The 24,571-nt window shown below is 39.9% G+C and overlaps 1 protein-coding gene across 2 annotated transcripts in view; it reads left to right on the top strand.

Annotated features, from left to right (window-relative positions):
* map2k5 (mitogen-activated protein kinase kinase 5) overlaps nucleotides 1-24,571 on the top strand; it is a 48,641-nt gene that overhangs the window by 3,339 nt on the left and 20,731 nt on the right. For both annotated transcript variants that reach the window (XR_009924106.1, XM_062404398.1), the window contains exons 4-17: nucleotides 1,852-1,921; nucleotides 2,670-2,710; nucleotides 4,246-4,313; nucleotides 4,427-4,475; nucleotides 6,356-6,420; nucleotides 13,746-13,785; nucleotides 13,891-13,959; nucleotides 14,954-15,035; nucleotides 16,039-16,100; nucleotides 18,123-18,171; nucleotides 18,291-18,364; nucleotides 19,446-19,496; nucleotides 19,628-19,699; nucleotides 20,900-20,929. Coding sequence is in view for 1 of the 2 variants with exons in the window: in XM_062404398.1 (XP_062260382.1) it covers nucleotides 1,852-1,921; nucleotides 2,670-2,710; nucleotides 4,246-4,313; nucleotides 4,427-4,475; nucleotides 6,356-6,420; nucleotides 13,746-13,785; nucleotides 13,891-13,959; nucleotides 14,954-15,035; nucleotides 16,039-16,100; nucleotides 18,123-18,171; nucleotides 18,291-18,364; nucleotides 19,446-19,496; nucleotides 19,628-19,699; nucleotides 20,900-20,929 (822 nt within the window). In the remaining variant the exon portion in view is untranslated. The remainder of the gene's footprint in view (nucleotides 1-1,851; nucleotides 1,922-2,669; nucleotides 2,711-4,245; nucleotides 4,314-4,426; nucleotides 4,476-6,355; nucleotides 6,421-13,745; nucleotides 13,786-13,890; nucleotides 13,960-14,953; nucleotides 15,036-16,038; nucleotides 16,101-18,122; nucleotides 18,172-18,290; nucleotides 18,365-19,445; nucleotides 19,497-19,627; nucleotides 19,700-20,899; nucleotides 20,930-24,571) is intronic.

Here is a 24,571-nt window from a genome sequence, read left to right as displayed (position 1 = left end):
GGTTTTCTACTTCTCACGGGACAACCTTGTGCACAAAAAGATGCTGATCACCTTGAAAATATTGGGCTCACTAAAATATAATTTACACGGCACTTATTATAAATGTTTTATGTTAGCATTATGCATTTCAGCAGTCATTTACTGAGGATTTTTTACCTATTATTGGTTGTGTGCTGCGTTTGCCATTTGGCCTCCGTAGAGACCCCGGTGGATTTTTGCCTTGGTGTTGTTAATTCCAGGTGAGCAGACAGCCATTATGTGAAATTAATAGGAATTAGGGTAAACCCGCATGTTAGGTGAAAGGTGGGATATTTTATTAGAGTCGGCCATGATGGTTGTTATGTTCCAACGTGCCAACATGTTTGTAAATGTTGTTTTACATTGGTTAAAAGACTAGTTATAAGCAGACTCTTAAATATGCTGTCTCTACACCCTTGCTTTAACATTGCCTTTAGTGAAAATTCACACTCCTCATTTCAGAGCAAAATTAATGCTCAAACTCAGCACTTAATTACCACCAGTCTGCAGAGGACATTTATTGTGGAAAGTATGCCCCCTCACTGAGAACATTGATTGCTACATGCTCCTGCGAGGCCCACTGGTCTTCGAGGCATCTCTAATCATTGTTCGACACCTTGAAAGACAGACGCCACTGTTCAAAGTTAAAGACTGGCCTGTGTCAGCTGCTAAAAAAAAACACGTGACCTCATCGGCTCCTCGCTCAGCTCCTCCTGGAGGTGGTGGCTCTCACTCCCATTTCCCCCTTAGTCTGCTAATGATGATGAGGCCCACTCTCGCTCTCCCACTTGTCCCTTAAGGCTGAGCGATGGTATTTGGGATCAGACGCTGTTTAGTTATTGGCCAACTATGGAGAATATCTTTTAATAACACAACTACTACAGATTAGGTGGTAATTGCAGCCATAATCAATAAGCTAGCTGAGCGGAAAATTAAAGGTACGTGAAGCCCCCCCCCCCTCCTCAAACACAAACAACACGTTTCTTGGTATCGGGCCCATTGTTCAGATGTGGCCTAGTGAGAACGCTGGAGGGCGAAAGCAGAGGGCTAGGAGCGAGGAGGGATCTGACAGTGATAAATAGGCCTTTTAATAACAGCTGTGCCACTTGGGTAGCCATTCTGATCCGTTCCCATCCAAGCTGGGCCCATCGTCCCCCCTCCCTCTCCCCTCCCTCCCTCCCCCACCATGAGAGAGCAAATTTACATTTCGTCGTGATGACTTAGTAGTTCATGCTGGATAATAATCGAAACACAATGAAAACATGTAAGTGTGGACTACATAAAGACTCCTTAAGTGTCCGACTGTGTCTTAGTAAGGTCTTGATGCTTCAAGAAAAAGCAACGCTAGCAAAACACACACACACACACGTGCGCTCTCAGTTTAACAGATGGTTTGGTTAACTGAAACATCAATTATTGCATTGCCTTGGCAAGCGTGTGAGAGGCTCCAGAGTGTGTGTGCTCGTGTTAGTCCTGTAGGATGTGAGTGTTTGGTGAGCTGTTGACCTGCAGGAGAAAAGGGTTAATGCTACACTCCTTCTGAACAAGCCCACAGGGCATTGGTCCTCATCGGCAACAGATTTCAGCACAGCATGCCCACGATTTTTTGGAACACTGTGGATATATTCTGACGTCATTTAAATAAGCGTGTTTTGTGTGGGGGTGCAGAACACACAACAACATTACAAAAGCTTTGTTTCACCTGCTTTATGTTGTTTATTTTATTTTTGTATTGTTTTATTCAGATTTTAAGTCAATCTTTATTTTGAATTCCAGTATAATCTCTTCAAGCTCTCGTGTATTCACACGATACCACTTTCTTTCCCCCTTTAGTACTTCAACACAATGAATGAACAACGCATGAACGGACTGCTGCCGGACCCTCTCCAGATTTTTCCAAGAGGTACACGGTGACATGTGACAGTTTATCATGGGCTGGAAAATGCTGAAAGGCTCAATGCATGTGTGCAATTAATTTGTTTACTATTAATCAAAAGTAGAATTTAAATATATAAAAAATATTCAGATTTCCCCTGTCAGAAACCGTAACACTGAAATTAGGCTAAATCACTCATGCTGTTTTTCAAACAATAATAAATTGGGAGCATTTGGTGGCTAGAAATAACAATGCAGCCTCTGGACAACATTAAAATTCAGTGGCTCATTCTGTTATTGTGTTGACTGTCATTTCTTTTGCTCCAAGGACATTGAAACTGCGAGCTCTTGTTCAGAACAAGCCCACATTTCTGACATTTGTGGTTTCTTCCTGAGCTGGTTTTCACTATGAGGGATATTGCAATACATACATATGTATATTCATATAGTTTTTTGTCACCAGTCGTACATAATCACTAACAGGCCCCAGGGTCAAAGCGATAAAACATGTTATCGCCTCTCTATCTGTTCCACTCTCTCCGTCTCTCGATCTCCTTCTCGACTCCCTAACTCTGAGAATCTGTTTTTACCTCCCCACCAACCAGCAGCTGTCTCAAGAGCCCAACATTTCAATCACTCTCGTCTACACCTAATTTCGGAGTAACCCTCATTTCATTTCATCTTTTTTCTTTCTTTTATAAAGAACTGATTCCTTTTCAGCACATTTGTAAATGGTCCAGTGATGTGTTCTACAATCTAGTCAATTACTGTTTCAGCCGGCAAGACTCCAGGGATCCGGAACATACATGGCCTGAAGGTACGTATCTCAATAATTGTTTCAGCTGCGTTACAAGGAGAACAAGGGAAGGGGAGGAAGGGAAGTTGAGGCATATGGATTGGTAATGCTGTGTTCCACTTATTGAAATGTCAATTGAAGTCAAGGCTCTCCTTTTCTCTCACTCATTCTCCTGCTGCCCTCGTCTGTGTTCATGTGTGGTCTCTCTCTTCGTCCGTCTCCATGTATTTGTGTTTATTTATTTTTTTAACACTGGGACAGTCATTTAAAAGCAAGGTGATATTTTAAAATCACAATTCCTCTCCTGAGTATTATGATCCTCTGATTCCATATAAAAAGGAGGAACATCAGCTTTGGTTAGAGCAGAGCCTAAGTCGGGCTGTAAGAAGATGTCATCGTTCAACCATGAAATTGTCATTACAAGCCCCCTCTCCCATTTACAAATGGCCCTCCAAAGACCTCCCTTTTTATGTTGGGCATATGTTGCTATTGAAACGCATTGCTAATTACCATGGGTTAAATGACTTGACACCTCCTCTGTCTCTCCAGATGATCCATATTATATCCATCTCCATTTCAGTAATAAAATTACCCCACCCGAGCCCCAATACTGAAAGTGCTTTATTTAATGGATCCTCTGAGGAGCTTTGGTAACAACTACTCATCTGTGTCAGTGTTTTTTCTTCTTTTTTTATAAGGTCAAAGGTCTGTTTTGAGGAGATGATATTTCCCTAAAACCTTTACTCTGTTGGAAATCTTTCCCCTCTTCTCTCCCGTTTTAATATAAAAGTAATTGGCTAAGGAGAGTCTTGTGCACTGTTTAAATTAGGTCTTCCTGGGCACTAATTAAAGAGAGAATCCCTGTGCTTTAGCAGACCCAGCACAGCAACCTTTTGACCTCAATTAAATGAGTTATTTTTAGCATAGGGGCCTATCTCTCCTTATGTGTTCGATATCTGGGTTGAGCAGAAGTCTTTGGAGTCAACATAGATGCAGATGAATCGATGTAAAGACGCGTCCCCAGTGATGTGTTACATTTTAAATGCACCAACTTTATTTTTCGGCTGTGTGTGCAAAATTGTTCTGCCTGTATCAATCCTCTGTAATGTCTTCTCTCTCCTCCTCCTCTCCTCCCTGCTGTCTGTCATCCTTTCCCGTCCTCTAGGCGGTTTCCCCTTTCTTTCTCCTTTGCATGCCTCCATTCTCTCTACACGAAAGCCAATTAAGCTCCCGGCTGAACCGAGAGCCTGTGTTTTGTTCTTGTTCATCAGGAGGTCTGGCCATATGTCTGTCTGTCTGCTTGTCTGTCTTTTGGCCTTGACCACCAAGGTGTGTGTGTGTGTGTGTGTGTGTGTGTGTGTGTGTGTGTGTGTGTGTGTGTGTGTGTGTGTGTGTGTGTGTGTGTGTGTGTGTGTGTGTGTGTGTGTGTGTGTGTGTGTGTGTGTGTGTGTGTGTGTGTGTGTGTGTGTGTGTGTGTGTGTGTGTGTGTGTGTGTGTGTGTGTGTGTGTGTGTGTGTGTCCTTTTAACGTTTGTGTCTGTGTTTGATCGTCCTCAGGTTAACACAAGACCCAACCCAGCAAATGACTGCTCTCATGCAGTCCCAGACTCCATGACTAACAACAGGTGAGTGTTACTGGGGTATGAAGAGAATGTTACTCTCTGTAATAAACTAAAATAAGCATATAGATATCTGTGAGACATGTGTCAGGGAAACTGTGCTCTCTTCCTTCCTGCAGCTTAAAAAAATCATCTGCTGAGCTGAAGAGGATTTTGACAAATGGGCAGGTGAGGCCGTGTTTAGTTTTAAGAAGAATTTGACAATCACTATCTCTCAACACAAGCTCTTGCACCTAATTTCCACTCACCAGAATACGCTCTCATTGCATGTCATACAGTGTGTAGAGTGTAGCTCTGATTATTGTGCCACACTGGGAGCACGGGGTCTGGGGGTTGTAAGGATCACATCTACTACAGTCATCTGTCTCTCTCTCTTACAGAAACACGCTCTCTCTCTCACTCTCTCCTACACACACACACACGCATATACACACACACACACACACACACACACACACACAGTGGATAGCATGTCAAGGAGACAATTAAGCTCATGGCCTCTCAGGTTTCAGCTGTAACACAGTGAACTAATAGAGCTGTTCTCTCTCTTCTCCTCCATCCCCTCATTCATCTCTTCTCATTCTCTTCACCTCTGTCCTCTCACCATGTTATCAAAATAGTTGAGTTGAACTTGGAAGGAAATGAGTGTGTGTTGTGTGCATGCATTCTGACATGTATGTTGTGACGTCTCCCTCCTTCTCTCTGTTAAACATATTTAGCAGTCCCACAGTGGTATCATATGAGTAGAAATAGGTCTGTTCACACAAACTGGTTCATTGACAGGGCACCTGCAAATACACAAATGGTCCTCCCCCATTTTATATATAGGGCTCCAATGCATCATGAACTGGGCCAGTAATCAACTGGAGAACTACTGACTGGACATTTTAAACTCTGGTAATTTTAGATGCAATAAACCTTAAAATATTTTCTTTATTCCATATAGAAAATATAAAGACGTTTATATGCCAAATGAAAGGATATGCAAAATGCAATTGCTTTTCAGATTTATATACATTAAAACAAAATGTGGTAAATATTTATTAAGATATACTTGTCAATGTTTTTTTTTATTTAATATTATTTTTACTCCTTTCTCTGGAAGCTCAATTGGTTTGGTGTGAGCAGTAAATTGATTTTTTACAACTCAATAGTAGAGTCGCTCCTGAACCTTTGACTCTATCATCTGGTTTTGTGATCTCATATCGGGGACGAGAATAAGTAGCAGCACATCATTCAGGTTGCCTGTAAAGTCATTGGCTTAAGTTACCTGACCTGTCTCTCACCTTTTGGTACAACTGCCCTGAGGCAGAAGATACACATGATCAAGGTCTAAGTCCAAATGGTTTGAAAATACTTTTATAACTCAGGCCACCAAACCGTTATATTGTAAGGATGACCTTGTTGATTAGAAATTTCCCTTTTCACTGTTTAATATATTCATGTTTTTTGTTGTTTTTAAGTTTTTATTCTTGTGCCCGTGTTTCCAATGAGTTTTTTTTTTTTTGTTTAGCCTGGCTACAAAACAAATTTTCCCTCTCGGACAATAAAGTTGAAGTTGAAATCATAACTACAAGATAATTTCCATGCTCAGGAATATTTTGACTGGTAATTTCCAATGGGAAGAGAGGAGGAAACTTTAGCTCCAATCAGTCACGTTAGCTCAGGCGGCATTATATCTCCTTCCTCTGACACTTTTTATCAAATAATGACGTGGAATGGTGACAGCAAACAAATCGTCATTAAACTCCACATCAGTCATCCCCCCCAGCAAGATGTCCTTTTATAAAGTGGACAGCAAATGTTGTATTGATCCCTTCTTCTGCTCCCGCTGTCCCTGTGTTTTCTCTCCATATGTTGCTGAACTTGGAGTGACCTGAATGCTCGTCTTGTTTATTGCCTCCAGTGACAGTGTAGTCCCCCCCTCTCTGTCTCTGTTTCACTCTCTCTCTTTGTGTAGTTACACATCCACGGGTTACATGTTCTCATGTTATAACATCTAAGAAACATTGTTCTATATATGTGTGTGTGTGTTTGTTGCTCTGCAGATAAGTGCCCAAGATATCAACTATCAAGAGCAGCTCGGCCATGGGAACGGAGGCACAGTTTACAAGTAAGTGGATCTGGAACAAAAGTCTCTGTCACTCACCAGGTTAAAAAGATGAGAGTGACTTTTCATATTTATTCTGCTCAGCTCTTATGAGAAAATATAACATTAGAGATGCCGGATCAGCTCTGACAACATCCGAGTCTGCATGTATGCTTGACTCATCATCCCCTCGTTGGAAATCTTCTCTCCGATTTATAGACTCACACCCACATGAACATTACTCTCTACTGGTGATAATGTGGTAAGATATAAAGAAGGCTGGTTTTAATGAAATTCACATTTATTTAACTTGTGGCGACATCTTATAAAGAGCTTGACTGTGCACGTTTGATTCATCCTTCAAAAGGACAAGAGTAATAAAACGATGTCTGGTAATCCTGCCCCTAACACACCCAGTACATCTCAATCTCTTCCGGTTTTCAGATGCCCCAGGTGCATCCTGTCTCCAGAAAAGCAAAACCCCACAGACACGTGCACTGGACATTTAACTGCAATATGCTGGGTTCACCTTTGTGCAGAAAAAATAGGACCCTATGTTTTTATTGACCAGTAATTGCAATCTGCACAAAAAGTTAGACTCTGTCCGGCCTGCGCTGAATGACCTCTCTTGATTCTCTTTCTTCGTCATTAACATTTTAGAGAAAGTAATTTTTCAGATTAATGATGAACAATTCCTTTTTAACCCACTAGAACCCATCTGCTCTTAATCAGAAATATGAATCTTTACCACCCTACCTACCACGGACATGCAGGTGTAACTGCAATCCGTGCATCACTCTAAAACCTCACTCTGCAATAGACTTCAGTGAATTATTCTCTCCTCTTCCCATCTCTCCCTCTGCTTCATCATCTGTCCATTTATCTCTCAGTGTTTGGTGGGACATCTATTAGGGCTGCTTTGTGTCTCTACCTTCATTTATTTATTCTGGTTTGAAGGTTGCAAACGTATATGATATTGATTTTGGGCTGTAAGTTATGACAGCAGTTGACTTAATCGGTCTGTAGCGCAGCACTTTGCCTCTCTGGCCAGACAAATGTATGGCTGCCCTGCTAACCTGATGACAAGGTTGGCATTTTGTGCTGCTTCTTTTATCTTTCTTCTCCACACCTTGTGTTTTCTAGCTTCCCATCAATCCTCAGCTATTGAGCCCCTTTATTGAGATTGAAGTATTGATCACTGCTCAGACTAACCTTGACTTGACAGGGGTCTGCCTCACACAGTCCTAAACAGACACAGTAAATTTCCTCCTGAGCAAATCCACAAGACTTTTTTATTTTCATCCCTCTCATTTCAACCACCTTTTTATTGTTGTCTGACTTTGATATAGTTTCATTAAAAGCCAATCTCTGATAGTTGTAGCAGGACGCTGATCAGTTTGGCACTAGAAATGGTTACACTGCACTGAGGGAGGCAGAAATTGCAAGCCCAACATTTTCTTAGTCAATTAAGCCCAGCAAAAAAATCCATATGGTTTGGTAGGGACATTTTCATGGTCGAAAGGAGAAAAGCAAAAAAATACATTTGCAATTAATAAATCTGTGTTGAAGATTGTTTTATTTCATTCTTGTTTAAATTCACAAATCTCTTATTTTCACTTAAATTAAAATATGAAAATGTTCATCAATTCGTACCTGCTTTTACAGGTTGGAACAATCAGGATAAGCATAAGAGCTCAAACGTAACTTCCACAACTTGAATATGAAGCCAGTGGAGCTTTTCCTCAACACTAATTCTAAGCAGGGTTTGAATATGTGGGGTTTCAAAATAAATTAAAAAACTGGGCTTTTGATAGACCATAATACTTTATGTATAATAACAAATTAAACAAAATGTTTTTCACTTTGCTAATGAGGAAAAGTTGCTCATGCCATATGGATATGGCCTCTCTTACCTCTTCCCATCTACACAGTTAATACTTTAATGTTGTATTCAATACAGACTAAAGCGGAACAGTAATGTTTAGTTAAATTGGATTGTTTATTTTTCCAATCTAATTGGAATGCTAATAGAAATGAGAGTTGTTGTTATCAACAGAGAGTTCAGCGATGAGGGACTCATTTAGCAGAAGCTACGTTGTAGATAGTTTTGGAGTCTAAAACTCATTTTGTTGCTTGTTTTCTTTTCTCATAGCCTAAAATCAATGGTTTGAAATCTTATTTAAAAGCAATTTGCTGAAGTTAACTGTAATTTTTTCTGTTTTAGAAAAATATAAGGTTTGATCAGAACTGACGAAAAACATGAAAAGGCTGAGTTTAAGTAAAGAAGGACATTTATTCTGAGATTAAGATGAACTTTTGATCTCAGTTCCACAACTGACAACGGGGCTTTTGCCTCCTAAACCACCTAATTAAACAGAAAAGACACGGTAGAAGCTTGTATTTTAGGCCTTTTTAAAACTAAACTGGTTGTGAGAGATAGAAGAACTTCAAAATTGTGAATTTATAACAAAATAGGTCTTAATTGTGTGGGTGCCCTTGACATCAGCTCCAAGAAATTTTCATCAGTAACTGTTAATTGCTTCCCTGTTTCTTTTATTTAAATTATTTTGTCACAGTCAGGAGAGGCTCCAAATATTGAATATGTCTCTTCCCTTGACATTGCCTTTGATACGTTAGTGACAGGTTCTAAGTTAGCTAGTTAAAGAATGATGACCCGCTGACCTCTGCGTTGAGTTGTATTCAGTTTGAATGAATTTTTCAATTTTAACAATTCTAGTTAACAATTCACATCAGGCTCTATCCAAACTCTTTTGCATTTCATGCCAAAAGTAAATTAATATATTTTAGGACAAAAACTGTGCCACAGCAATTAAGAGCATCAAAAGAATGAACCAGTCTTGCTTCACAAAAGCTTTATTATTATGGGATTTATTTAAGTGTCTGCACAGAAAACAATATCCAGTCAGGTGCATAAAGGGATGACCTGGAGGTTGTTTTTTTTTTTTTATCTATACAGAGATAAAAAGAAAAGGGCATTATATCCATCAGCTATAACTATATGACATAGACTCCATATAAAGATCCAGTCGCCCCAATACAGACTGGATACTCGGTCAATAGTATATCAGTCGCAGCTGTCAGTCATGATGTTTCATCCGTTTTCAGACAAAATAAATACTTGACCTAACTAAAATGACAGAAACCAGTTTATTTTACTTTTATTTTGACTTTATTTATTTTTGTTCATGTCTCTCTGGTAACTTGTCGGAGGTGGGGTTTATGCTGCAAACATTGAGGTAAGACGTGAGCTGTTCCTGACTAATAACTCTCTCCATGTGACCAAGACGGATTTTATTTCAGTTGGTTAATATTTATCATATATCCACGATAAATGATCCAAACTGTACTAATGCAACATTTAAAATTTCTACTTAGGTGTATCTATTATGTAGACCAGCAATTCCTTACAAATATTTCTGTATTGAGCAGGAAAGTGGCCATTGCTCCCAACAAAATACCGTATGCCTCTGCACTACGCACCCAGAGGTTTCCTGCTTGCTTAGAAATCAATTCTACCTCCTCTTCAGCCTCCACCCTTTTGGTCCAGCTTATATTAGGCTTATCACGTTTGAAAAGCACTACCAAAGGCTCCCCACCTTTTAACCTCTTAGCCCATTTATGACCCAGAGCCATTTAGACTCAATTGGATGTTACCAACACCTCAGCTCTCCATAGCCACACGCTGACCTGGCCATCCATCACTGTCGGCCTTTGTTTTTTTATTACACACTCTCTGAGAGGTCCATCTTGTCCACCAATCTAACGGACTCTATGGCTTATAAATACAATAACAAGGACACAAAGGCTATTTTTGTGACTCATGGATCCGGCAGCGCAATTAAAACCAGCACATTGGCCTGACTGTGGCTGTGGTGATATCTACTTAGTAACCCAGAGCTGTTCCTTTGGTCTCTCAGCCCATTTTCTCCATTGATTTTGTTTGTTTTACCTCATTGATTAGAATGTATATCGAAGGGCTAATCCCTCTGGTTAATTGGTGGTAACTGAGTATCAAATATCTTTTTTGAGGTTTTATTTAGTTCACAGACTGGCAGTCAATGTTACCTTAAAATTAGCAATAATAAATAATGAGGTGTCCTGATACAGGAAAGTCATGCTGAAGACAATGCTAAATATAAGTACTTTTACGGTAACAATTCTTCCTATATTTCTTCCCTGAATTCTTCCCTGAACACATAAAAAATATATGAAGTGGCATCTTTAGGATTTATTTTCTCAAAATAAACTTGAGTGATTGAATTAACTTGTTTTGTTGCAAGTGGGCTAGATATCAAATGGTTATGAGCCTAAGGAAAGCAATTCTGAACCCTGGGTGAATGAAGGGCAAAAAATACTTTCACAAAATCTTTAGAGTCCGACATTTATTAAATAACAGCCTCAAGGTAAATTATTATAAAATTAATATCGAATCAAATGGTAGAATATTTACTATCCACTGGAGACATGATGTTTTAATCTGTTTTATTTAAATGGAACACAATGTGATGTAAAACACACAGCACACACATGTGCCATGTGACAAACCAATGCTTGTGTTGTCAACTCTGTCTTGTAGAATATTAATATAACAAAACTTTAACCTTGTTATTTGAGACTTTGAACCTTGCTGCTTGTAATGTTCTCCATATTTAGCTGTATTTTTCGTGCACATTCATATCTGTCTGTGAATGTCTGGTTTTAAATTTTCCTTTGGCCAATCATAACTGTTGGGAGAGAGAGAGAAGCAGCAGCATTGTCTATGTGCCATTGACAACGTAGCACGTTAGCCCTGATCCTGGAGGCCAGTCTCTAACCCACAGCTCCAACTTCAGAGACATCGAGAGAGGCCCTATGAATACTGCATGATGGAGCTTTTATTACAGAGCGAGCTGGAGTGTAAATAAGATCCAGGCAATGGGGCACATTTACTGGGGTCAGATCAGGGGGAAGTGGTGGGGGGGGGGAGGCTATGTAACCTTGTCCCCATGTCTCCTGCTGTCACAAGCCTGTCACTGTAACTCATACAGGGATGCTCTGCCCTGACTTGGTCAAGGCCAGTCTGGGAGTAGAGCTTTAACCAAGCAGGCTTCACATTATATCTCCAGATCTGAAACATGCCTGGCCTTAAAACACGTTTGTTTAAACCTAACTCATATCTGGCTCAAAATTACATTAATCCAGATGTACGCCACAGTTTGCCATTCCCCCATTCACACACTCATTCATACAGTGCATCTATGGGCAGCACATTTTTTCTATGATGGGCCATTCAGGGTTCAGCATCTTGCTCAAGGACACTAAGGCATGCAGATGGGAAGACTGGGTTCAAACTGCCAACGTTCTTTTTGGCTTCCTAACATACACCCACACAACCTGCCCTTTCAGTAGTTAACATGTCTACTACCGTGATCGTGCCTCAATTAACATCTTCATCTTAATTAAGTGGCGGCAGTCATGCTTAACTGATATCGATTGTAGCTTAAAGGAAGACTGAGACGTCAGAATGGAAACAAGGCCATCAGCCTTAAAGTGCAAAGAGCCCTCAAAAAGATCAGAAACATTCTCTGGGCAAAAAGAAAAAGACATTGTTCGGAAGAAGCTCAATGGATTTTTCTAATATGTTAAAAAATTTCCCTTTTTGTGTTTTATGTGTTTACTTTTTAGCAAAGTTTGTAATGCGGCGTGAAACCGACTGAACTTTGACACCTTATAAAAAAGTCGAGGTCTCTTAAATTTCAACTATTGTTGAGTTAAAACATGTGAAATAGAAAATATATATTTTTAGACTTTTTTCGGTTCTACTGGCAACATGAAATGTTAATGTCCATGAGTTGTATTTTAAAAAAGAAAAGTCTGTAGTTAGTGTGTGTGAACCACATCTCACGTCCAGTGGCGGCCAGCAACCAGTGTTAGTTCTAACTGTGGGTAATGCCTGACATGGCACTAATAGGTGTCATTAATTAAAGGCCTTGGCCAGTTTAGAGGTGTCTGGCCGAAGAGCAATGCGATACTCCTAATCTAAGATACATTAATCACATCTTGCACCATACACATTTTCTCTGCGAGACCCACTGACAGGTGAGTCGCCAGGTATCACGTTTACTGAGCCTGCCTGCAAACTAACCCTCCTGTGTGACGTACACTGCTCCCAGCTCATCCCATCACCTGACAGCTGTTGGGCAGTATTTGTCCTTGAGGATTGTATGTTGAAAGGTCTCAAGGTATTGTCACTGGCGCCGTAAACTAACCTTCAGCGGCTGTAACTAAAGCCGACGTTTGGCATTAAGGAGTTTGATAATTAAATCATTACGGGGATGGTCTGCGGCTCCTGCTTGACTTGCAATTCAAAACTCTGTCTGGAACAAGTGACAGGGCTGGCTGGATCTGCTTTGAACACTGACCTTTAGTCTTTTTCACAGACCTGTGGAGTTCCTATTGCTTTTATGTCCTTTCATTATTACCTTATCACTTTATCTTTTCAACTTATACTGAACTTGTCCTAGTTCCATTTTAGTTTTATTCTGAAAGTACGGTTGCTATTCAACCCATCCTAGGCCATTCACTCAAAGTCAAAAAATGTGAAAAATACTCTGATGCACTGTGTTTAAAAATGTACATTTTAGTGTTGCTATGAATTCAATTCAATAACAACATCAGCTGAATGGTATAACATCATTGAGGGTAACATCCAGAGCATTTTAATTAGGAGGGTTGTGTTCTGATCTGGAAAAAGTGCAGAGGTTTTAGATACTTAAACTTAAATTGAAATGTTTTCATTAATAATCCAATAAATTGTTTCTTTAATCGGTTACCAATAATTGTTTTGACAATCTTGCACAGTTACATGATCGGGACGTTGTTCTAAACAATTTGGAGAACACCTTTTCTTTGGATTTAATCTCAGTGTCTTCTGTGTCATCATCTGATCTCACACTGACTCCATGATGTTGACACCAGGGCTCTGTGGTGGCCACTCAATCTGCTGCATGACTCCTCGTTCTTCCTGTTGCTGCAGATGGTGTTTCATGACTGTGGGTGTAATGTTATTTGTGGGGTCGTTGTCTTGCTGCAGAATGAATGTGGGGTTGATCAGTTGCCTCCCTGATGCTAGTTTGTGTGATATATGAGAATCTACTCATCTGTAATGTAATGAAATGTAATGTAATCTGAAATTCTGAAAGTCTACAAAATATTTAGTTATAATCAGAGACTTTCCTTTTACAAACTTAACCAGACAAGGTTTGAAGATTAAAACACTAAACACAAGTTATCACTTCTGTAAACCTCTAACAAATGGCTTGTCTCATATTATCTCCTTGTCCTTTCAGAGCGTACCATGTTCACGGCAAACGGGTGTTAGCTGTCAAGGTGAGAACTCCTTCCACGTTGAAATTACAATTGAAACAGCAGCAGAATGTGTTAGTGTTGTGTTTATGGAAAGTTACACATTTTCTTCCCAATTTTGCACTACAGGTCATTCCACTGGATATTACGGTGGAATTGCAGAAGCAGATCATGTCGGAATTAGAAATTCTCTACAAGGTTGGTTTTGAGTCACTTCTTCCTTATTAAGAAAACAATTTCTCCTCCGTCCACTGAACGTTGCTGTGAGACCACATCTAGATTGTTAATTAACCATGAGTCCAGCTAATGAAGTGCTTACAGTGTAAGCCAGGGATCAGCGATACATGGACACACAGGCAGCACATGCATGGACCGGGCACGTGAGGTTACTGATAAACCCTCTGTCAATTTCTTTTTAGTACAAGGTTATTTTTTTCACCAAATTGCACCTATATAGATTGTGAGATTTTAATTATTGATAGATTTCCGTGCCAGCCACAGTGGTATGACAGGGGTTTAATAAACTTGGGTTTGACATCAAGTTTGATGTTTACAGATTGTTGAATCGATGAAGTCGTCGTAAGCTATATTCGGTAAATAGGAATATAATAAGCATTAATCATCCATCTGCGTCACAGTTCAGTTGTTGGTGCCCCTTGTTTAATTGTGCATCATTTCATAATGTGTTCCTGTCAGTTGGTTATTAGACATAGGTTGTTATAAAGGCTTATTGTGAGATTGTCAAATTTCGTGATGCTGTCTGAAATTTGCGGAAAGAAAGTGTTATCTTTGAACCATTTTGACACTGCAGTGTAAGAGCCATGATTAAAGACAGCACCATATGTCTTTTACACGTGCTATCTCTTATCAGGGACAGGCTAAAATAACATTGTGTATATATACATTAAGACATACAGACCAAAATGCTGTGAGTACAGAGACTCACTTAAACTGCTTGGTGGCCATCTTGGCGACAGCATCCGGCAGTTATTTAAGTTCAACATATAAATTAATGTAGAGTACTTAAATTGTGAGACACTTAAAATGAAAATTAAAACAAAAATTTGTACAATGCATTGCTTCTGTTGCAAATTCACAAAGAGGATCATTTATGAACCAGTTATTTTGTGTCATGGATTTGTATTTTCTGAATAGGCTTTAAATATCTCATTGTCTCTTCTCTTGACCGCAGTGTGATTCACCTTACATCATCACCTTCTTCGGTGCCTTTTTTGTTGAGAACAGGATATCCATATGCACCGAGTTTATGGACGGTAAGTTTCTCTGCAGCTTATTCCAGTTCATCATATATGCTCTTTTTTCTCTTTGCTAACCACAGCTGTGCAGAAGAGACTTTTGGGGACAGCCCTCTGTCTCTCTGCTGCGTATCCATTTACACTTCTGCAGATCAGGAGAACATCTTATCTCTCTAGGCTGCTTAGCATGGCTGTGTGCTAAAAGCTACAAGGGCGTGATAAATCTGGACTTGAGTGCATTGGTAGGTGCGTTTGTATGTGTGTGCACAGACTGGTGAGAGATGGGGGACTGTTCGTGTTTTTAGGTGTGTGTGTTTGTCCGAGTGTGTGTTAATGGAGCGAGTCCCTTGTTTCACACATTTGCACCAGCTTGTCAGCAAAGTCTGTCTAACCTCTGAGCAGACTCGGACTTTATGGAACTTTTTCAGTTGATGTTGGTCATTACAAATGAGAAATTACAATCAAACAGCAAAAAGAGACATCAATAAATACATGTATATCTATTATTTCTTCTTTTACTGACATGACAAACAAATGCAAGGAAATTGTCAGCAAATATAATTATAACTCGAAGAGCACTTAGAAGAGGACACAAGGCCCAAAAATCACTTCATGAACAACATCACTCGATCCAGAAATTAGTTTGGATCAGCACCAAATTTTACACACTTTTTGCCCTTTTTTCATCAAGATCCATGAATTATTCACTGGGTGATGTGAAAATGTCAAAAAAAAACACAAAATAAAAAAATTATAAAGCCTCTTGGTCCTGATCTGCCGCAAAATTGAATAAGTTCTTTCTCCCCCAATGGGTGGTTGTCTTAACCTCTAGCAATGAGATATATTTAAAAATGAATGTTGTGTAAATTCCCAAGTGCCTATACAGTTGTAGGACATTTCTGTTGACTTACTATACAGCTGGATCCAGTTTTGTGTGTGTGTAGTCTTACAACCTGCATGGCTAACATATATTCAGCTTTGTGTCATGTATGCGTTTTAATGAGTAGTGTGTCTGTCACAGGTGGTTCTCTGGATGTGTTCAAAAGAATTCCAGAGCACGTGCTGGGGAGGATCGCAGTGGCAGTAAGTTCTCAATAAATACTAGTACTCTAGATTAGTGGTTTGACGACTAAGTTAAAAGGTTTTTAATAAAGAGTTGTCTTCTGATATTTATGAAAAAACATTATTCATTATTTAAATGTTCCTAGTTTGATGGTCCAGTTTTCACTATGACCTGTTCACATGTCGGATGCAAAACTATTCTGAAGGAGAAAAATACACATTTTATTAATGACATAAAAGAAGAGAGAAGTGTGACATTTTCAATTAGCCTCTACTGGATGAAATAATGGACTAAGTCAATGTGTTCCCCTCATCCTCCCCACTCTTCCTCTCTCCCTCCTTTTCTACTCAGATGAAACTAGCATTTTGATTTGAACAGCCTTGAAGTTGATAAATGCACGTCTCCTTTCCACACTCATTACCCTTCTCCTGTCTTCATCTCCTCCTCTCATTCTCCCCCCTTTAACTTTGTCCGTAATCAAGCAATGACAGCTATTTAGTCAGTGTTATTTTTAATTCACAGCTTTCCCTCCTTTCCACTATCACAGTTGTTAATTATCACAGAAGGATAGGCACCCAAGAGGGTGAGTGAGTGAAGCTGCACACATCAGTTGTTGCACTCGCACCTTTTGAGGCAGCAAGACTTCACAGAGCTTTTGTGTTTTCTTAATTTTATCTCAGAGGTTGTTTTGCAGCAGGGATGGATGACAGGAGACGAGAGGCTAGAATCAGCTTTCAAATCCCTTGGAAAAAACATTACCAACACAAAGCAGCATCAAAATATTTAGAAATGACTAATGTTCAAGAAAGATACAATGATTTATCCAGGCGGGTGGAGTCATATGAGTGGAGCCGGCAGTCGGACACTTGTAAGGGCTGCACAAAGATAAAAGTCTCCTTCCTCTCCGACCCAAAATAAAAAAATCCACCTGGTGTCCCCCCCCCCCCTGTTAATTGCACACTTTACTTTTCCAGGCCAAGAAGACTTCTTCACTGGTAGAAATAATTTCAATGCAAAGGAGAATCTCTCAATACCAAGATCCAAACTCTTAGTTGCTGTTTGATCCTGTAGAAGGACAAAACTATACAACATTTTGTGTAGTCTTAGTATATTTTGATTCCTTCCCACCACAATTCCATTTGTAGTGCAGTTTACGATCCTTTGTTAGCTTTCTTAAATGGCTACAACATTACTAAATACAGTAGATGGCTTATTTCCATTACTTGGGTCAGGTTCTCCTTGTCAACTCTGTTGACTCCATGGTCTCAGTCTTAGGACACAAACATCTGCTTGAATAGCAGAGATGTAAACCTCTGTTCACCAGAACAGCCACTCTCTATAGACCTTGACTTCCCCCTGATATCCCGGCCATGAAACAATGAGCAGAAACATAAGTCGGTTCCTCTGCTGATGAAAGCCATCGGTCACAAACACGTGATTGAGGGTCAAGTTCACCAACGCTGAACTCCAACGCGAAGACGAGCTGCGATTTGCACAGGAAACAAATGTTTTCTTCCTCCCGTTGCTCGCACAGATTATAAGTGAACATGAGACAAAGGAGTGCTGCTGGTACATTTGCATATTTGAGCAGCCACAATACCTCAACTCTCTGCAAGTCTATTAAAAAAAATAAATCAACCCCATTTCCTTCTAAATGTGAAGTTTCAAACCTGATGAACATTTCCATTCAAGTTTACAGAATTTCCTAGGAAGACAAATCCGTTTGGAATCACGCAGTGGCTCTCGTGTATGAAAAGGTTAGCATTAGTCCTGACTGCTAATCTTAGGGAAACAATACAACATTTAACACACAGGTAAACAGTGCAAATGACAGTAGACTAAAATCTGATTTATGTTTATTCTAGATAAAGGTCAAGGCCATTTATGTTCCCAAGTAAAATTGAGCTGTCTTATAAAGTAGAAACATGTGGACTGGAGATAATCAGCCACATTAACCACGTTTGTAAATTATTCATCCTAGTGTGCTGGTTGAATGTTATTGAAATTACTGTAATATATTGTTTTGTCACCTGTGTCTCTAGGTAGTCAAAGGCCTGACGTATCTGTGGAGCCTGAAGATACTTCACAGGGGTGAGTAAGGTGTTGCACGTCTGCTTGTTATTTACAAAAAAGAAAGAAAGAGCACAGTTGATGAAGACAGGCTGCAGAGTGCTGAGGTCGCAGTTCTATCAAGCAGTTTGTCTCTGCAGATGTCAAGCCGTCCAATATGCTGGTGAACACCCGAGGACAAGTCAAGCTCTGTGACTTTGGTGTCAGCACACAGGTAAACTGATTTGTTTGTGTGACTTTGGTTGAGAGAAAGACGAGAAAGGATGGAGTATGAAAGAGAGAGGAAAAACCATTGTCAGTAGAGGCTTCTCCACAGACGTGTGCGGTGCTTGTGGCGCTCTGTGTGCATATGGTCAATCTGTCAATCACCCCTTTCATTTTCAACTCTAAGCATGAGCACTATCCCAGGGGTCTTCCTATCACATTAACTCCCCACCTACATCCATTGTTCTGCAGCCTCCCAAAAAAAACCTTGTTATAATTATGACCCGCACACACAACGGCAAAGCCTCATTGATATGTATTCAGTAGATGTGGGGACCGCGTTGGTGGCAGACAATAGCTTAGTCATTGTGTATGTGTGTGTGTGTGTGTTTGAGCGTGCGTGTCGGGGGGGCAATGTGTGTTTGTAATGTAATCATCAGGGACAGACCTTCAGCGTACCCCAAAACATCAACCCTGAGGACACTCTTCCTTTTCAAAATACACACACACACACCACCCACCCACCATCCCCCCTCACGCAAATTGTTATTCATTTTTTACCTTCACTTGCATGGAAGCTTCAAGGTGAATTTTACACCCTCTGTGTGTGTGTGTGTGCATGTGCGTACGTGCTATTTTATCTCAGTATTGTTTATTTTGGACCTAAACACTCTCCCTCCCTCTCCCACACTTTGTAGGGCATTTAAAAACAGCCATAAGGGAACAGACTCTCATTATCACAGTCCTGTCATTGATGGCATGTGCCATTGTGTACACACACACACACACACACACACACACACACTCACACACACACTCACACACACACACTAATGTCTCCTTGTCTTACTCCTATTCCCTTGTGCGGGGGTCGCAGCCCAAAATATCAACCTGACATGTCAATAAATTTAGGTAATGTAAGTTAGGTTTAGCCCCCTACCTTTTTGTTGTATTCCCAAACACAGAGCAGTGACATAATGAGTCTTAAACGTTATTTATCAGGGTTGTGTTTGCTTAAGGTTGCCTGAATATTTCTGAATGTCTATTAATATGCAGCCTAATTATTCACTGTTTTTCAATTCCACTTGCAGTTGGTGAATTCTATCGCCAAGACGTATGTGGGAACTAACGCATACATGGCAGTGAGTTACCCCTTAATCTCAGTCTTATACTAAACCGTTATAAAGTTGTACCAGAGAGGAAATAAGTTATTAAAGGAGTCTGAGTCTCTGACTGTCCTGATCTGATGTTTCTTTTTCCTTTTGCTCCACAGCCGGAGAGGATATCAGGAGAACAGTATGGTATTCACGCAGATGTGTGGAGTTTGGGGATCTCGTTCATGGAAGTAAGATTTTTGGAGAGGAGAATAAATTCTAGTTCTAGTTTATTTAATTTGATATTTTGCACAGTTTGGTCTCAGGCACTTAAAATACATCCAGTAGATCACATTGTATGTCTGGTGACTGTTCATCTCTCCCCATAGTGTTGACCGAATGCTTGACTGACACCCTGCGTTTTTCGAATCACATTTTAATTTCAGTGTAACACCTCCCTGGTCTCTTGTCCTCCCACTGACACTATTGATTCTCCATCTGTCCCTGTCCACAGCTCGCCCTCCACAGTATAACCGATGATGTGGGCTTCTGCCTCGCCTTTGTTTGTCAATAATGTTATATCATTACAATTATAACAATAATGGATGAGTTCACACAAAAGGAGCCACGTCAAAATTATTGACACAATCTCTGCGTGATAAAGATAAAGAGTTTTATAGGAGTGGACCCCCTTGCCCCCTTCTCTTTAGTTCTAGCTGTGAATGTGTGCATTAAGCTAAATGAAATGTCTTGGAAGTCCCACTCAATGTGGATTGATCTTTAGCCGACCAGTTGATCTATTTATGTTCGAGGAAGGACGGTGAGCGTTTTGACATTTTAATAACTTAATGTTGCCAATAAGCTGCCCTTGACCAAGATGAAAAATGTCCACCCCAAGTGAATTACCAAATGTCAGGGAGAGCTTGTCGCCCAGCCCCCCTCAGCAAGAGTAGCAGACACACTCATTACATACAACTATTCTACAATCCTGCCCTCCTTCTCTTCATCCCTTTATTTTGTTCCCTGCAGGTGGTGATCGTGGGGGGGTTATTAACTAATAGCTGATGTTGTTTGATGAGGTAGTGTTATCAGCAGGTGGGCACTAAGCTCACCTCAAAGACTGAAAGTCTCAAATTCTGCACGCATCAGTGGCTTTAGCAGCATTTTCGTGCTTCATCTACAGTGAGACACCAGCGATGGAAGACACGTCTACAGTAATGCATGTGTACTTATATTGTGTACATGGGTTGGTTTCTGTATCAGGAGATCCTGTGTAGTCAAATGGAGTCAACTCCATAGTCACACATGAATTCCTCTCAACTCTGAGGCCATTGTTTTTATCTGGTTATCATGTGGTGCATTATATTATCAGGGGTTAATAGTACTTCATGTTTAAAAAAATTGTTTTATAGTATTTTATTTTGTAACACTTGCTCTTTCCTTTCTCACAGTTGGCACTAGGCATGTTCCCCTATCCACAGGTGAGTTATTTCCATTTATATATCTCTTCCTAAATATCCTGACTCAAAAAGGAGCCTGTGTTGATTCCTCCTGCAGAAAATTACTTTTAAGTTTTAGTAAAAATGTCCTCAGTGATTTATCTACAGTATTTGTGATTATTTTATTTTTGAATGTGGTATTATTAATAGGGAAAATAAGATTTAATCAAAAAACAATTTCCTGAGTAAATTAGTTCTGTCATGAAGTTTTCTGATGATTCCAAAGTTTGGATGTTGTCAAAAATATTTGCTCTCCCCATTACATGAGCTACTAATTCACGGCCGTCAGTGTTACTAAAATGTGTTGACCTAACACATGAATTCAGTCAGTAAATAACTGATTTTAACCATTACACAAAGTTAAAATCCTGCTCAAATGTAATTGCCGACCACAGAAGTGACTTCCCAATCCCATCAACTCTTAATTAGGCCTTTAAGATGGGTTTATCTCTCCAATCCCTAGCTGAGCTCTCTGAATCTGGTTACCTCAGGTTACCTCCTGGTCACGAAACTTTAAGAGGAAGATTTGATCTCATAAAGAGTCTTTTCTCAAACCTACGTCCTGATTGTGTTAAAATCTTTGAAAACATTAATTATGTTACACAAAGTTTGGGATTTTTATTATATACTGATATAATGGTACTTTTATAGATTATTGTGACATCCCTACAAGCTGCAATTTCTGACCTTTCTTTGTTTGATTAGCAACAAAATTGTTTAGTTCCTGATGTTTTGTGTGTTGACACGTAACATCATTTTACTACAGGCTTAATGAGTGCAACACTTGAACTACGCTGTCTGTCAAATAAAAGATGATTGCGGTTGATTACAGAAGAAGAGTCTGATGTAACCACTGTACTCTTTGCTCAGGGATTGCCTCAGTGGGCTGCTTATTTTCAGTGAGCCAATTATTCCTCCTGGTAAAGAGGAAACCAATCTACTCAATGTTGGAGTTTGATGGCATGTGAAGCTTTTAATATCCCAACAGTGTTTTTTTTTTCTTTGAGGTCATAGGAGTTTTTATGTTTATTTCAGTTTCATGTTATCTGTTAGTCTATCAGTTGCTGAGAGAATCCCAGTCTACGTACTTCCTTGGTGAACAACCATCTGTGAGGCTGAGTACAGTCGTGATCGAGCTCCTCACTTAGTTTCTGTGTTGATTAATTGATTAGTAATTCTTAAACCGCGATGAAAAGCAAACATTTGTGCGAGGGAGCAAAGGTGAGCTTGCAGCCCGGGGCCTTCGTTCACCCATTTATTTTAATTTCTTTTGTATGGCGATCTACCCCTCATTGACTTAAATTGGGGGTGGCCGAAATATTAGAAACACTTTTAGTTTCGGCTCTCCACTGTCTCATACAAATTTTACTCATCTCAGTGTTAATTTTCCCCTTACTCCATATGGTACTGAAGACAGTTCACCTGCAGGCTGTGGCAGAGCGGTGTGCCGACAGTGCTCGGATCCAGCTCGTCGGGCGCAGCCAGCCAAAGTCCTCGGGCCTTAGCTGTCATTTTTGCAGACGCTGGCACAGCTGTCTGTGCAAAACCCCCTGCTACACTTCACAGAGAACATTTCCGTACGGACTGAGGGAGAAGTTGTTGAAAGGGAGAGTGTGGCACAGAATCAGTGGCATCTCCAATGTAGACTAGACCCTTTAAATTCTGGGGAAGTGTGAATGCTTGCCAATGGCTTTAATTTGTTGATGCATCATCTCTCATTCATTCTTCCGGATGTGTGTGTGTGTACACAGTGGAGTCATCACCTCATGTTTGTCATGATTAGAGATGGTCTCTTTAATTCCACTTCACCACATGTCGGGATTCATTTGTATTCTTTGTCAGGAGTTAATGGAGTTTTTTCACGGCTCGCTCTGAAAGTCTTTGAAGACACCAGACCTGATGTGATGTGTATACAGCCTCCAGCGCTATTGCTCCTGATTGATTTTTTGTCCTTTTGTTTGCTCTATGGTTGTTTTTCTTTCTCTCCGTTTTGTCACATTTTCCTCAAATTTGAATGAATTCCGTGATGAAATACCAAGTCAGGTTTTTTTTTGGCACGTTTGAGGAGCTTCCATTACACAGTGTTATACACAGTGATGTGTGGTGGCTGCAGAAATTTTTGATTTGTTCCTCTCAAATGAAATGTAAGGGAACTTGAACCATAGTATGTGTTGTATATGTGTTGTGAACACACAGAAGAGGATTGTCCAGGTCAGATGTGTTCACTACAACAGGAACATATCTGGTGAGGGGTTGCATCCGGGTAGAGCAGGAGACAGATTGTTTTGATCCGGGTAGAGCAGGAGGCCGATTGTTTTGTTTTAACCACATCTACAAGCGCTCAAATCTTTGTCTTTCCAAGTTGACATCTTCACCTGTGTCTTCTACTTGAATGGCTTCTTCCCGTTCATCCTGAGATATTTGTATTATTTTTTCTCTCAGTTTTGCATCTGTCCCACTCAAGCGGTCAATTCTTCTGACTTTTTACTGCTGTATTCTCTCGTGGGCTCATTCAGATATTCTCCAAACACTTACGAGTTCAGTGCTTGTCTGAAAGCAGCTTTGTTGTCATCAAATGATATTCTACCCCACGCACACCTTGCATCAGCTTTCCTCTACTGCAACCTGTGAGTTTAAGGATTAAATATATTTTAATGAACACTTGATAGAGCAGGTGATGTCGGTCTAAATGTTCCACTTGGTGAATTCTGAGTGTTGTTGAAGCTTGGATCAAGGATGAAAGGTTTTCAGTTTGGAGGAGATCAGAAAAGAGCTTCCGTCATCGGATGATTTTTAAAGGCCTGTGATTCCAGAGCAGTAAATCTCAGGTTAACAGAGTGATGCAGTAGTTGTTGTTGAGCTCATAATGAATAAAATAACAGGGAAAAGAACCTCAGCACTTTCCGTCTTCATGGAGTTCTCACTGTTGATAACCAAAACGTGCTTTTTGAAACTGATGGATTTGATATGGAAAAGGAAAGAGTTTTCACATTTATCACCCTTGAAGTCTTTTTAATCCTTGAGCATCTTTTAAAAGTGTTTATTGAGTTTCTCCAGAAAGGGAAATAATTCATTTGACACCTAAAAACTAATTTTGTTGCTCTTATTTTCATGCTGAGCTCGCTGTGATATTTTCATATAGCCAAAAAAAGATTAATGTTTCTCATTGACACAAAGCCGCTGGAGTGGCTGTTAACAGGTTAAGAGGAAGAAGAAGTTGATCTTACACACAACTAAGGTAATTTGGTGATGTACAAACACTCATACACCGTCCTGTAAAGATACAAACAAACCCTATAACAGTGAATCAATGTGTTTGTTCCTCTTAAATCAGAAGAACATTTGAAAAGAAACGCCTTATTAGAAATTCTTGTTTAAGTCTAAATGTTGTATTAAACAATGTTTACCCTCTGGACTAACCGATAATGAGATGTCTACTGGATAATCAGCCCACAGTGATGAGAGACTCTGTTAAAAGATGCAGAGGATAAGAAGAAGAAGTGCTCAATTATGCTTGAATAAGTTAGTCTCCCACTATCCAATTTCAACCCCTGGAGCAGCACGCAATTTTGTCCTAGTAATTATTTCTGAACAAATTAGTTTTCCATAGTTGCTTTTAATGTG

Source organism: Platichthys flesus, chromosome 1, assembly GCF_949316205.1.
Source record: "Platichthys flesus chromosome 1, fPlaFle2.1, whole genome shotgun sequence".
Classification (NCBI taxonomy): domain Eukaryota; kingdom Metazoa; phylum Chordata; class Actinopteri; order Pleuronectiformes; family Pleuronectidae; genus Platichthys; species Platichthys flesus.
The sequence above is the reverse complement of the archived record's forward strand: the minus strand, read 5'-3'. Positions and strand labels throughout refer to the sequence as shown.